The 14807-nt window shown below is 48.6% G+C and overlaps 1 protein-coding gene across 2 annotated transcripts in view; it reads right to left on the reverse strand.

Annotated features, from left to right (window-relative positions):
- OAF (out at first homolog) overlaps positions 1-14807 on the reverse strand; it is a 111156-nt gene that overhangs the window by 15189 nt on the left and 81160 nt on the right. The window contains exons 2-3 of one of the 2 annotated variants that reach the window (XM_069614345.1): positions 12425-12559; positions 11164-11344 (exon numbers count right to left, since the gene is read on the reverse strand). In XM_069614345.1, coding sequence (XP_069470446.1) covers positions 11164-11344; positions 12425-12559 — 316 coding nt within the window. The remainder of the gene's footprint in view (positions 1-11163; positions 11345-12424; positions 12560-14807) is intronic. The other variant, XM_069614344.1, reaches the window with a different exon arrangement.

Raw genomic sequence — 14807 nt, forward strand, 5'->3', positions numbered from 1 at the left:
CACCCGTGCAAGACAGACATGAGCCAAGGGCAGAGAAATGGGACCAGAGCAACTGGGCAGGGAGTCCTTTCAGAGCCTACGCACATAGGCAAGAGAGCAGAGCACAACAAAACCAAGGGGACAGGGTGCTAAACACCAGGGGGACAAGGTGCTAAACACCAAGGGGACAGGGTGCTAAACATATGGCAAAAAACACAAAAAAGGGTTAGAGTGTAAAAAAAGGGCAGAGTTCAGATGACATGTCAAAGAGGCCAGAGGGCCATGGAAAGAGGGCAAAACACAGAGACCAGAAGGGAGACACAGAGGGCAGGGAAAAGATGGACGCACGCATTTGCACAACAAAGCGCAAAGATAAGGAGTGTGTGTTTATGAAGAAAAATCCACAAGTGTGAAGCAAGGAGGCGAATTGCCTTGCCAAAGAAGAGACCTACAGGACACAGTAAAGGCACGTGTAATCGAACGCAAGTGGCCTTATATGGGGGCTCATTAAAAGTGTGTCGATATTCCGGCAGTAAATCCAGCGGAATAACGCCAAACAAAATGACTGTTACTGCGACTAGGTCACCATGGTACGATTTTCCCCTGAATGGGCTTGGTTACCCAGCTACAGCCATCCTTAAACCATCTCTGCTTCCTGCTCAGTTAAGGAGCTTGCTGTTTAACTCTCGCTCTAACTCTCGCTCTTTGGTAGCACAAGCACTAGATTGGAACTGCCTTCTGGCAGGATTATCAACCTGATCTTGCGTTCGTCACGGAAACATGGCTTAACAGCACTTCCGATCCTCACCTGATCCATGCCCACCTGATTTTAGCATCATCAGACTAGACAGGGCGCCTCCCTGGACAGGTGGAGGCATTGCACTCACACATCGCAAGGACTTTGAATGCTCAGCACTGCCCTCACTCACTCTCTGAATAATGAGGCATCTCTCCTAGGAGTTGAATTCTCCTGGTCTTGCACAATGTATTCACTGTTAGTCTATAGACCACTAGGATATGATGCAGACTTTGTTTCAGCCTTTGTGGAGGTGCTCACAGATCTTAGACTAAATTATGACTCATTTTGCTGGGGGATTTTAATCTCCACCCCACCAATAGCAAAGACCTACTGGTTGACTGGTTTGTGGCCTGACGGGTCCGAATCCCCCACAGTTGGCTATAGGCCCTACTCATGTGCCAGGCACTACTTTGGATCTTTTATTTGGCCCTCCTACTTTGGTGGTTGCTTATCCCTGTATCCCGGTGTTGTAGTCGGATCAGATCAGATCATACCGTTTTCTGTTAATGCGTGTCTTGACCGGAGGACATCTGCTCTGCCTCATCCACGCTGACGCAATACATCAGAGTCCAGCATTGTGGCTAGCCTAGCCGATTCTATTCCCTCTGGCCTTCCTATGGACAGTGGTCAAAGTGTATGAAATGAAGTCGTGGAACTATGTTCCCTACTGGCCTGCACCAGCTCCCCACAAACCCCATCGCAATGCCCCCTCCCACGCACAATACAAACCCCAAAACACATGCACCTGCCATTTAAGGGAACATTCAGTGCAGTGCACTGTAAGTGCAAGTTTCAACTTCTTCCTACTCTTATTTTAAAACGAAACAACTCGGGAACGGTTTCTTTTAAAAATAAAAGCATAGGAACAGTAAAACTTAATTAAAAGAAGTAGAGGAGCACTGCTCCTGACCGCTCCCGCCCACTTCGACCACTGCCTATGGACCATGACACTTTGGATAAGGCATTTTGAGCCACAGTCGACCTTTTGTCTCCTTTAAAAAGCTCCACACCTCGTGCCCGACCTTCCGAGCCCTCGTTCTCCGATGAGCTGGCTGGCCTTCGCTGGCTCCTGCGCTCAGAATACTTTCCTCTGGCTTGTCTCGTATTTCGTAAGGCTACAGCAGCTTATCAACTCGCTATTTCCAATGCCAAACGTGATTATTATTCTTTTTGCAACTCTCCTCAGGAACTTTTCAAACTTGTTCAGGCTTTTTCAGCTCTATCATCCCCTAATAGGTTTATCCCCCCCACCCCCCTCTTCAGCTATGCACATGTATCTCTACTTTCTGCCTAGATAAAATCTTCACTATTCGACAGAAGATCTCCCACTCTTTGGCCCCAGGTGAGCCGGCGGCCCGGGCCCCAGTTGGTGAGCCCACTTGCACTCATGGGCAGCGTTTCTACGGAAGCGGACATTGTTATGGCCACTCAGAGTTTGAAATCTATCTCACATGCGGACCCTATTCCTCTTTGTACTCTCAACGATATTATTTCCCACATTGCGACCTCTGTCGTCAGTGGTAAATGTCTCTTTCACGAATAGTTATATTCCCCATGCATTTAAGTGTGCTTTGGTGACCCCTCTTATGCAAAGAAACCTAATCTGGACTCTCCAATTCCCTCTAATTTCCGCCCCATTTCTCTTCTTTCCTTCGCTATGAAATTGCTTGAATCTCTGGTCACTCCCCTCCTTCTCTAATTTCTGGAGGGCTCTCATTTTCTGGACCCCTTCCAGTCAGGGTGTTGGGCCCGGTCGTGGTACAGAATCTGTTTTGGTATCTGTCTCTGATGATCTGGCGCAGATTGTAGATCATGGGGGCATTGGTGATCTGATCCTCCTAGATCTCTCGGCAGCGTTTAACACCATCAGCCATGCTATCCTGATTCAGTGGGAATGGGGGGGGGGGGGCAAGTCCTTTACTGGCTTCTTTCCTTTCTAACCGACCAATCTCAGTCACATCTTCTTTCACTTCTCCCTCCCTCTGACCTGTGGGGAACTCCAGGCTTATGCTCTCACCCCCCCCCGTCTTTTTAATGTCTATATTGTAATGCAGCTGGATCTGCCTCTTTCCTTCACTGCAGCCAAATACTGCCGACTCTGCCTCTCTGCGATCTTTGCCTGGATGGGCCAGAACTGGCTTCGGCTTAATGGCGATAAGATGGAGGTTCTCATCATCTGGGGCCCTCCTGATGACTCACCTTGGTCCTCTGGGTTCTGACCGCGTGAGCTTGGCCCCCTACCACAGCCTTTTGTTGCACTGAAAAACCCTGATGTCAACTGGTCAGCCCCCCTTTCTATGCTGCCTCAAGTGAGTACGGTCTGCTAAACCATCCACTTCAAGCTCCCAATCCTGCGGAAAGTGCTCCCTTTGCTTCCCTCTGCACTCTGCCCCTTGGTGGTCTCCTCTCTGGTCATGGGTTCCTTTGATTACTGCAATTCCCTCTATTTAGCCCAACCTGGCCATCTCTTGCACCGCCTTCTGGTCCCCCAGAATTCTTCAGCCCACCTGACTACCGGTGCTTCGCTTTTTGCTTCTATCCCCAAGTCCTTGCACTGGATCCCGGTAGCCAGTTGGGTTAAATTCAAGGCACTGTGCATTGTTCACTGGGCCTTCTATAAAATTGGGCGGGAATACCTACCGGATAAATGTATCCGCTACCTTCCTCCTTGTCCACTTCGCTCTGCCAACAAGTTGTGCATCGTGGTGCCTCGTGTGAAGCGCTCCCACGTGGCGGCTGCAACTTTTCTGTCTCAGCGGCCCTACTGTGGAACTCTCATCCTTTCTCTCTGCGCAACATCTATGTTCATCTGTCCTTTAGGCACCCTATCTTGCGTCCTAATACTTTTCTATGCAGTCGTTTCACTTCTCTGCTTCAGCCTTGCCTCAGCGCCATGACGCCCTTGCAGGAGAAGGTTTGCACTATACAAGAGCCCATAACATAACATGACTGCTCAAACTACTCCACTTACAACACCTAAACAGACAAACAAATATTGCGTTACCATGGTCCCCAATACTTCACTTCCCCAGGACTGCAGTCCGCAGAATTAAAGCACACGAGTCAAACCAAAGCATCAGTAAATGGGGTTCTCTGAAAACAGTTCTTCATACGTTGGCAGGTGGGGGTACAGGGGAGGAAAGGTGAAACCTCGAATGAGGCGGGGAGGGATACTGGGCAAGTGCACGGACCCCACCCACAGAGCGAATCTGCCACAGCTCTTGCTTGTTCATGGTAGACCAGATGCTCATAATGTCCTTGCAGAAGTCAAAGTTCCCCTTCTTACAACATCAACCTCAACGATGCAATATACTGGACCATGCCAAAAAAAAAAGACAAGGGCGTTCAATGATTTCCATAAAAAAAAACATACTAAATATAATAAAAAGGGGGAGGGAGAGCGGACAAACCTTTGGAAAACTTCTCAAGTCAGAGGGACATGGGCCAAGAATAGCAGGCTATGGGCACAGGAAACATATGCACAAAGCAAAGAGCCACAAGTTAAGTTATGCATTTATATTGTGCCAAATCACCACTGTAATAGTTTGAGTGCTTTGGCTTGTCCATGGACTCGGGTACTTGCTCTCCCCCCCCCACCAGGGGTACCCAGACCATATAGTCTGCTGGAGAAAAGAAAATGGCGAATATAAGAGGACGGGAAAGCATGAAACAGGCTCCAAAGAAATGGGGGGGGGGAGAGCAGAGTGGGGAAGGATGTACGATAGCATGGCTGCATGTCACTCCTGTTAGGTGGTCCATAGTTCTGCAAAAGAGGGGGGAAAAGCACAAAAGCAGGTTACTGGATCTATCTAACAGGGTCTGAAGCACAAGGCAGTGGGAGCAGGGCCTAGAGTAAAAGAGCAATGACCGGCTTCACTGGGGTAGCGCAGACAAACATAATGGCTGGCTCGACTCTGCAAGCCTCTACAGCTTCAGACGCGGCAATGCCAAGATCAGCAAAAGAAAAAGGAGTGAGCCCTTAAAGCATTTCAAAGCGCTTCTGGCAACCGAGTTCCCCCCACACTGCCACCAGTTTCCATCGAGCTGGATCACATCTGGATCATGCATGGGCTGGGTTTGGTATTGGGTCAGAGGCCATGGGCCTCACTCTGGGCCCTCCCATCTGCATCACATGATCCCATGACCTCTTACCACAACAATAGATGTGTGCACTAGCATGATAAAGCCATAAACCTACCTCCGGGCTGTGACGAATCAACTTCTCGGGGCACCAGTGGTCCAGGGATGAATATCGGTTTCTAAACCATCAATCAACCCCACACCTCCAGTACACCAGAAGGGATCCGAACAGATTGGAATACAAGAGAATTATAAGACCTCCTTGTCCAATTTTGCTAACATGGATGGGACGGCCGGCTTATCTCGGCAAAGGTCGTGGATTGTTGGTTAGATGCAAAACAGCGAAAATACTATTACCCAATGATAAAAGGGACTGTCCAGCCATGGTTGTATAACAATATCTACTTTATTATTACTACAACAGACAGTTCAAGCACACTACAATTACAACCAACACTGTAAAGGAACACAGAGGACAGACAGTTTCACAAAGGAAAGGGATGCACTCTGGATACTGACAGGAGGGTAGTTACTGTTCAAGATTATTTGGTTTCAACACCAAAGGGTCGTAACTGTCTCTAGGGGTCTTCAGAGAAGGACCAGGGGTGCAGAACCACAATGTACCTGATACTGACGCTTGGCGCTCAACAGCGTTGAGGCGGTTTCAGGGTGCTTTGCAGCCCGTGAGACAGAGTTAGTGGCGGGAGACAGCTGCGAGTACCAGGTGGCAGGCAGTTCGGCAAGCGAGGCAAGAGGGACGCATGCACACTGTCCGGCGCGGCGGCTTGGGGCCAAGAATAATTGTCTCTGGGTTGGCGGTGCTGGAATTCTGGTCGAGGCGTCTCAGACAGCTCTGGTGACTGCTGCGTGACAACAGTCAGAGTTGAAGCTGAATGCGGTTCATGGACTTGACGGTCTCGAAATTGTGCTTTAAAAGATGGACACAGGATGATGCTTGTGTAGCACTCCTCTTAGCTTCTTCACAGTGTCCTTTCAAGGTGGATGGCCCAAAGCTCAGGAGGGTGTTAGCAGGCAACAACCTTGTCCTGTGGGCAGAGATTCTCTGGCACTTCCCACCTATGAAGCTTGCTGTCAGAACCTGGCAGGGCATGCTGTGTGCTGGCTGGGTACCGGTTCTGGAGCTGGACAGGTCCTCCGAGTCCAGTATCTCCCCCTTTTCCCTGGGAGATGTTTAGGGGAGGGATCTTGCTTCCCTCTCGGAACTCCTGGACTTTCTTCATTGGCAGTAGATGTAAGGTAGACTACCTTCAGCTGAGGTCCAAATAAGTCCTTCTGCTTTCTCCTTGCAAAGTCTACAGATGATCTGCTCAGTGAGGGGCTCAGCCCTCTTTTAAAATCGAACGGGGCTCAGGGATTGGTGTAGGCAAAGTCTTACTTAAGTGAGCCAATCCTGGGTCCCCACCAACAATCTTCAGTGATGCTTCAGATCAGAACCAGGGCGCTTGGCAACAGACATGGGAAGGATGACAACATATACTTCTAAGTCCCACCCATCTTCCAGTCTGCTGTACATCAAAGTGTCTCCCTAATTACCTGAGCCCTATGCGGTGCTTGATCACAACATGGGCCTCCTTCAAAGTAGGGGGTTGCAGGCAGACGTTCGTCTACTACAATTCACACACTTCCCTGCTCTGAAAGGAGTTGTTCCAGACAGGACATTCACTGCCCTTTCATACCAAGGAGGGGTATTAGTACCAAGTTGATACATTGTACTACAAAGAGGTGTAGGTGTCTGGCCTACATTGTCACTTCCTGCACCCAGGCCTTCCACGAGGCCTGCTAATTGACATTCTTCAGTATTCGCCACCACAAGCAAGGTGCAACCATGGAGATGCAATTCCATTCTAATCAGGCTGCCCACGGACAAAGGCTTTTGATGTACCCATGGATGTCAGGTGTGAGCTACACATGACAGGGTTGGGCGGCGCTGGTAAGTTCTGCCCTCCCAGAGCACATGACTATTTTTCTGCTGTGCAGTGAGCGTGGAAAATGTGCCCCGGAATGGCCGCATCATTCATTCTTTTTAATCAAAAAAAAAAAAGCCCAGGCGAGCACTCTCATCCTGTGCCGATGGTCGAATTCCTGACATCCACCATGCAAGGTAAAGTTGATTACCACAAGGCCCCCGGTAAACCCCCGCCGGGCCAATCTTTAATACCATCTCATAACTTACTTATCAGGAAGGGATTGCTAGCGCACCACTTCATAGTGGCAGAGGGCATACTCAAAACAAATAGTTCAACAAAACCCTGAAAAAGTGAAGCAAACAGGGAGAAAAATCAGGATACACCAGGATACACCATCCGTAAAGTTCATGGTCAAGAATCCAGAGCAGACCTAAAAAGTCCTGGAAACAGACCTCCAACCACAAGGGCATCTTCTCAGCATCTTGGATCTTTGTGGCAAGTTTGTCGACAGCCTAAGGGATAGTTTAAAGTAGTGCAGAGACTTCCCACCACAAAATGCCCAGATTCCCCACATTCCCCACACCACAGCCAAAAGGGCCTCTACAACTATCTAAGGAATGAACAATCAAAGAAGTCTCTACACTAGCCTCTAGACAACATCCAATGCCACCAAACACACATCTAGACCTCATTTCCCAATGGAGAGGATTCAACCTAGCAGGACTACAAGAGGTCCTCCACCTCCCCAAAAGCATAAATGTGGTTAAAAATTTTGATGACCCGCGCCCATTAGCAATAGGACAGGTGCATACAGAAATCCTAACCCAACAGGTAACAAAACTCATAAGACTGGGTGCATTTTACATTTGTATCAGAGGCTGGGAGCACTCTATAGAGGAACTTCTCAAAAGGCTATCACTCCACCCTACAGAACGCAACAATAAATATTACAATGCAGGCTGTAACGAATTGTTGGAATTCATCCCTTCTCCCCTTGGGGGGGAGGGGTCCTGCCTCGGTGAGGCTACGGAGGTGAGCCCCGCTCCACAATACCCTCCGTAGGGGCAGAGTTAAGTGGGACCTGCGTTGGGGACAAGGAGTCAGTTTCGATGAGGAACTCACTAAAAACCATCTCACAAATACTTCTGAGAACATTTACTATGGAACCATATATGAAGATGAAACCAGTATGTGCTACTGTCACCCAGAAACTGTAAATATCTAAACAAAATATCCCATTCAACTGGGACGAGGAGTATAATATATGGAGGACGAGAGAAGCCCTGCGAGGGCAAACACAGGAAGACCAGGATGTACGCTGGGGAAGTCCCAAGCATATGTCACGTATGAGAGGTACAACGTCCTTTCATCGCAGGACATTTTTTCGCAGGATTTTCTACTGCTATTATTTTTACAACAAAACCCATCAAATTTATTTGGGAGGGGGGTTAGAAAATTAATGCCGATAACGCTGTTGGCGTTATCCCTATGAACCCTGGGTAATAGGGAGAATGGGAGGCCCATAAGGGGGAAACAGAATTGATATGGGACCAATCGTACTCATCCCAGTCAAAGTAACGAGACTGTGATAGAGGAGAGAATGAGAATCATTTCACAACCAATCTTACTCTTCTTAGTCAAGATACATGTATTTATTCTGTCATTTGCAGAGCGCACCAAACCCGAAGGCATGAAGGCGCTGGTTACAGTCAGCGCAACTTTATGAAAACACATGGCCATAATGAAGACATACTGTTCAAGGGGTGAGCGGGCGAGCAATTGAGAGTCATAGTGCTGCACCTTGCAGCGATTGATGCAGATAGTGAGTTATGAATCTTGTGAAAAGAGACATGTTTTGAGGAATTTGCAGAGTATCCAAAATTAAGTTTCAGATCTTAGGGAGAGCGGTAGGGTGTTCCAAAGTTTGACAGCCACTACTGAGAAGGTGCAGCGCCCTGCTCTTTGCAATTTGAATCTAGGGATGCATAAGAGGCGAGCGTGGGAGGCCTAAGTGTACCTGTTTGAATGCAATCTTGCACATTGTCTGGAATCCAAATAGTGAAACCTCAAGAAGTGAATGAGACTCAATACTGGAATACTCAGCCTTGTATCAGTAAAGTCTAAGAAAGTAAAAAAGGAGAGAATTCTGAATATGGGATAACTTAACCGCGGGACGAGAGAAGAAGCAATCTCTGTAGAGAGAATCAGGAGGAGAGGAACGGAACCCAAACGGGTAATCATCAAGGAAAGCAGAAGCCAAGTAAAGTCTTGAACTAATTGGACAAACTGATCAAAACAGTAACCAGAGACTATCTGAAAATTGACTACAGAAGTTTGCAAGATGCGAATGAATTAAAGGAGAAAGGAATCATTCTCCTGTCTTTGGTTATTATAAGAGTGGTAGAGTCAGTTACGCCGAGTTTGGACAATTGACAGATTCTGTTAAGATATTCACTGACAAGCACCGTAGCTAGGTTTGCTAGGTAGGGACGCTTTTTAGCATGGGGAAAGATAGGCCTTTTAACTTTTCTTTAATAAACCTCAGTGAAATTACTTATCAGAGTCCTCGTCCTTCTTCTGACCCTGCACAAGGCCTTCCATTGCTAGCAAAAACATTGGCAAAGGTAGTCACTGCCCAGTTTCAAACACACTCAAATTAGAAGGGATCCTGAAATAACGTCCATTAGTCGGGTTAACACAAAGTAATGTTATGAGTTGCTTACCAGAGCCTTGCACCAGCGTACTCTCCCTTCACCCCCGTAATTGTTCTTTTCCCCGAACTCTCCCGACAACATACAGAACCCGGTGACCCAGAGTTCTAACCATAACATATCCATAACAGCTGCCAGTCAGGCTTCTGGCCACACCACGGAATGAACACTGCACCGGTGCAAGTTGGAGGCGATGTCCTGGAAAGAGTCAGCACGGGACCTCAGAGCATCCTCATAGCACTGGACGCTTCAGCAGCGTTCACCGTGGTGGGTCTCCCCATCCACTCCCGCTCAGTCCACACTATGGCCCGAGTCAACCCTCCAGCCCTTTGATGGTTTCCATCATTTCTCTGCGATCCCTACACATAGCAATAGGCTTGGGGAATGAGTGTCCTACAGAAGCACAGCTGCCTGCAGAGTTCCACAAGACCCACCTCCCACTCATACTCCACTGCTTACATCAAATCTCTCAGGAATTTGATCAGGAACCACCACTTAAACTTCCACTAAAAAGCTGAAGATACTAAATCTCCCTCAGGAAGACCTGATTGCCAAAGTAACCGGGGACCTGAAAGCCCTTGATTCATCGATGGGTCAGAACAGTCAAAGTGACCGGTTGCAAGATGCGATCCTGGCCCTAGACCCTAAAGCAGACTAAAAAAGGATAGTTGTCCACTGTCCAACTTCAGCATTCCTCAGGGAATCAGTCGACCAGAAAATGCAAGGTCAGACCTGTGGGCTGGAGGGCAGGGGCGGACTGGGAACCAAAAGAGGCCGTGGATATAACGTTCAACGTGGCCCCATATTACACGTTTTTAGCAAGCCTCACAAATAACCCCCAAAACAGGCCCAGTGTGCAGAGCCCTACAGGGAAAACTCCAGAGTTCCCCATAAGCCAGCCCGCCACTGCAGGCGGGATGTGAATCAAAGGGTTAACTCTTTGGAGCTATGGCGAAATCTACCCATTTCAAACAGAATGCCCAGCTAGATCGTCATCCCGTTTATCCCAAACTCAAATGGTGGTAGAGGGTGTTATCAAAGTATCTACTCCACCCTGGCTCACCAGCTTGCCAGATCCAGAAGTCGAAGTGATCCAATAGAGGCAAATCTACCAACGCCCACTTTCACCATAAGATTAGAACATGGATCCAGGCTTTCAGGTCCTAGGACTTCCCGGTCATGGCCCCGGGGCTCTGGAACAACCTTCGTCCCACCTTCAGATGGGATTGGATCGCCAACGGACTCTCGACAGGCATACATGTACCTCTAAAGCCACCTGTGCACACCATCGCCACGTAATGCCTTCAAGCACCCCCGGCACTTGATGCCAACTGTTTATATTGCGGAACTTGACGGGTTACCACTACTGCCTAGTGCCAAGGAACATTATGTGTCGTGCAACTCTCAAACAAACTGACAGCCCCGCAGAATTGGAGGCAGAGATTTAAAAGGGTCACACCTGGTCAACAAGCGTGTCCCTGTGCGCGTCCACCACACACACTTGCAAGCTTTTTAATGTACCAATTTTTGCAATCCGAGACCTTCAATAGAATCCTAAGAAATGCACCATATGGAGGAAACGAAATGCACTCCACAGTCACTCCCCAAGTAGCTCCCGGTGCCCCAGCTTTGGCATGGCACCACTATCCCGGTGGCCGTGACTCACCTTTCTCCAGCCAGGCCTTGACGTCCTCCTGCCGGGTGTAAATGGCTTCCCGAGCCTCGGAGCAGATGTTGTGCAGGTGCTGGCTGAGCTGCAGGCCTCGGCTGAAGTTCACTGCCACGTCCATGCTGAGCTGCTCCAGTCCTCGAAGCTCTTCAGCCTGGCGGACCGTCCGCGGATTCTTCTGAGAAGGAATTTCGGGACAAAGTTACTGGAGGAACATTGACAGCGGCAGCACAGGAGGCATCACATAGCATTAGTGGAGGCGTTAGTCCCCTGGCCCCAAAGCAAGATGGGGGTTCAAAGCAAGGCAAGATGGGGGTTCAAAGCAGGGCTCAAGTCCGTGTGGGTGGATGGCTTCCCCCACTTTTTGCAGTGGGCGGACACCGTCCCACTGGGTATTTTAGAGGCGTGTCTTTATCATAATTAAGATTTTAAGCGCGACCTGGGGATTCAAATCGCAGTGGCCAGGTTCACGGGTCAGGCACTTCACGACTACACAATATAACCTGGTGAACAACATTGAATAGCTAAAGGTGAAATGTCACATTTCGGGACTGGACTCTCCAGGGACAACATCGGCATTGATTCTTGGGGTTTAAAACGTGCACACCTTTTAACATTTTCAAAACCCTGTTAGAAGAAAATATCCTGCCTTGGTTTTGTGTGTATGTTGATTTTATGAAAGGCAAATGCCCATTTGTCATGTGCAATTTGTATGGTTGTGCAAAGCCAATTTCCCCTTCATATGCTAATTTCTAGTGACATCACACCCCACTGCGTATGTTAATGATTCCCTCCAATTTTTTTAGGACTTGACCCCTGGTTCAAATGGCAGCCACCTGGAATGGTCTTTCAATACATGAATAATACAGCCTTGAATTCGGATTCTGCGGGTCTGTCGCAAACGTTTTGTTTGCGGGAAGACTGCCCGCAGTGAAAAAGCTCGGGCCACCGTTTTGACCGTTCATTGAAAATAAGGGCCGAACAATTTTTGTCCTCTGCTTTGTTAAGGATGCAGGAGACACCCCACGCAACTTCCGAAGCTGCATATACCGAACATGGGGAGCGGGGACACCCCCGCAAACCCTGCTCCTCATGTTCTGTATTTTCGGACCCAGGAGAGGAGTGGGACTCTGAATGGACCCAGAACATCAGGCCTCTACTTACAGGAACACAACAAAGAGACATGTCCTTGAGAGGGCCCAGGGAGCGCTCTCAAGGGCAACTTTTGACATATTCCACACAGCGCACAGTGCCTCACCTGCCTCAACTTGGCCATGGAATCGCTGGGAATGATCTCATTGCGGTGAAGTCGCGTGATGAAGCAAAGTGCCTGGATTTGGCTCTGGCCCCGCTCCAGCTCCCCAAGTATCAGAACTCGGAAAATCTTTACTTCCTAAGGGAAAAAAAAACACAATAAAAAGACTTAACTCAAAACATACTGGAAGAAATAAAATCTGCTCTCAACACTTCATGAGCTCCCAAAATTCCAGTCAGAACACAGCACTGGCTGCCAGCTCACCATACGCAGAGGGTGTTAGGGCGGGACTTGCAAACCACTATGTCCCTAGTAGTGAGCCAACAATACGTTCGCAGCTGGTTGTGCCCACTTCCATAAGAAATTGCCTTTCTTAACTAGTAAGCTGCCAGTGCACTACACTTCTTGTCAAAACTTATATTGACAAAGCTCTCACGTTTCCTGTGAGCATGCGTGATGGCCACCCGGTCCCGTTTCGGTCTGGAATTATGGAAGTTTTCTTTTTTTCCCCATTCCAGTTTGAAATTTAGGGAAACTACATGTCCCAGAATCCAAAGGGACAGAAAAAAACAGGACTGTATGGCTTATTGCAGGGTTGCCCAACTCCAGTCCCAGAAACCCAATGGGTTTTCATGACATCCATCATTAATATTCATGAGGAAAAATGTGCATACATTTAGAATCGTTTGCACATTTATCGCAAATATTAAATGAGGGGCATTATGAAAATCCGACATGGAGTCAGCCCTCGAATTTGATAACCCTGGCCTAATGCATGGCCACGGGAAACTCAAGAGCTCTGCGCGTTCTGTCAAATTTAGGTCATTCCATTTATTGAAGATACAGATAACTTTTTTAAAATCAGAAACAGTACAAAAGACAAAAAAAAGACTTTTTCAGGGGGATTATCGATATGGATTGGTAAGCAAAAGGGGGTAAAGGAAGATACCAGTGGGAACATGGACTAGGGACATCGTACACTGACAATACACTATATACATTACTAGCAAAAACTACCCGTACTCCGAACGTGTTTTGTAGACAGACATGAGAACACTCATCAATTGTTGAAAATGAATGATGCTGTAGGTTGCTGTTCCGAGTCACTTATCACTTGATGTGCTTTGCACTCTGTAGTAAACTGCACTGAGAATGCCCACGTGTGCCTGGCAGTTCGGGCTGGACTGCCCCTTTTGGGGTAGGACCAAGCCTGATTTGCATATGGTTTTTTCCCTTCTGTAAGGGCTTGGCAGGCTGAAAAACGATGGTCTGGAGGGTTGCCCAGAGCTTTGCCAGTGGTTATGATTTATTCAAAACCTTCCAGCCATCACCTTTCTGTTTTGCTAAAGTCACCCCGAGTGGGACGGGTATGCCCAGACGTGGGTCCCGAGTCTGCCGGGCCTAGAGACCCAAGCTACTCCTCACTGATGACGCCCAACAAGGCTGAAACATGTCTGGGGATGCTTGTGGTCTCGTGCAGAAGGGATGTGACCTAGCAGTTCGGGCTGGACTGCCCCTTTTGGGGTAGGACCAAGCCTGATTTGCATATGGTTTTTCCCCTTCTGTAAGGGCTTGGCAGGCTGAAAAACGATGGTCTGGAGGGTTGCCCAGAGCTTTGCCAGTGGTTATGATTTATTCAAAACCTTCCAGCCATCACCTTTCTGTTTTGCTAAAGTCACCCCGAGTGGGACGGGTATGCCCAGACGTGGGTCCCGAGTCTGCCGGGCCTAGAGACCCAAGCTACTCCTCACTGATGACGCCCAACAAGGCTGAAACATGTCTGGGGATGCTTGTGGTCTCGTGCAGAAGGGATGTGACCTAGCAGTTCGGGCTGGACTGCCCCTTTTGGGGTAGGACCAAGCCTGATTTGCATATGGTTTTTCCCCTTCTGTAAGGGCTTGGCAGGCTGAAAAACGATGGTCTGGAGGGTTGCCCAGAGCTTTGCCAGTGGTTATGATTTATTCAAAACCTTCCAGCCATCACCTTTCTGTTTTGCTAAAGTCACCCCGAGTGGGACGGGTATGCCCAGACGTGGGTCCCGAGTCTGCCGGGCCTAGAGACCCAAGCTACTCCTCACTGATGACGCCCAACAAGGCTGAAACATGTCTGGGGATGCTTGTGGTCTCGTGCAGAAGGGATGTGACCTAGCAGTTCGGGCTGGACTGCCCCTTTTGGGGTAGGACCAAGCCTGATTTGCATATGGTTTTTCCCCTTCTGTAAGGGCTTGGCAGGCTGAAAAACGATGGTCTGGAGGGTTGCCCAGAGCTTTGCCAGTGGTTATGATTTATTCAAAACCTTCCAGCCATCACCTTTCTGTTTTGCTAAAGTCACCCCGAGTGGGACGGGTATGCCCAGACGTGGGTCCCGAGTCTGCCGGGCCTAGAGA

Source organism: Ambystoma mexicanum, chromosome 9 (assembly GCF_040938575.1).
Source record: "Ambystoma mexicanum isolate Mex_15411 chromosome 9, UKY_AmexF1_1, whole genome shotgun sequence".
In the NCBI taxonomy this organism is placed as follows: domain Eukaryota; kingdom Metazoa; phylum Chordata; class Amphibia; order Caudata; family Ambystomatidae; genus Ambystoma; species Ambystoma mexicanum.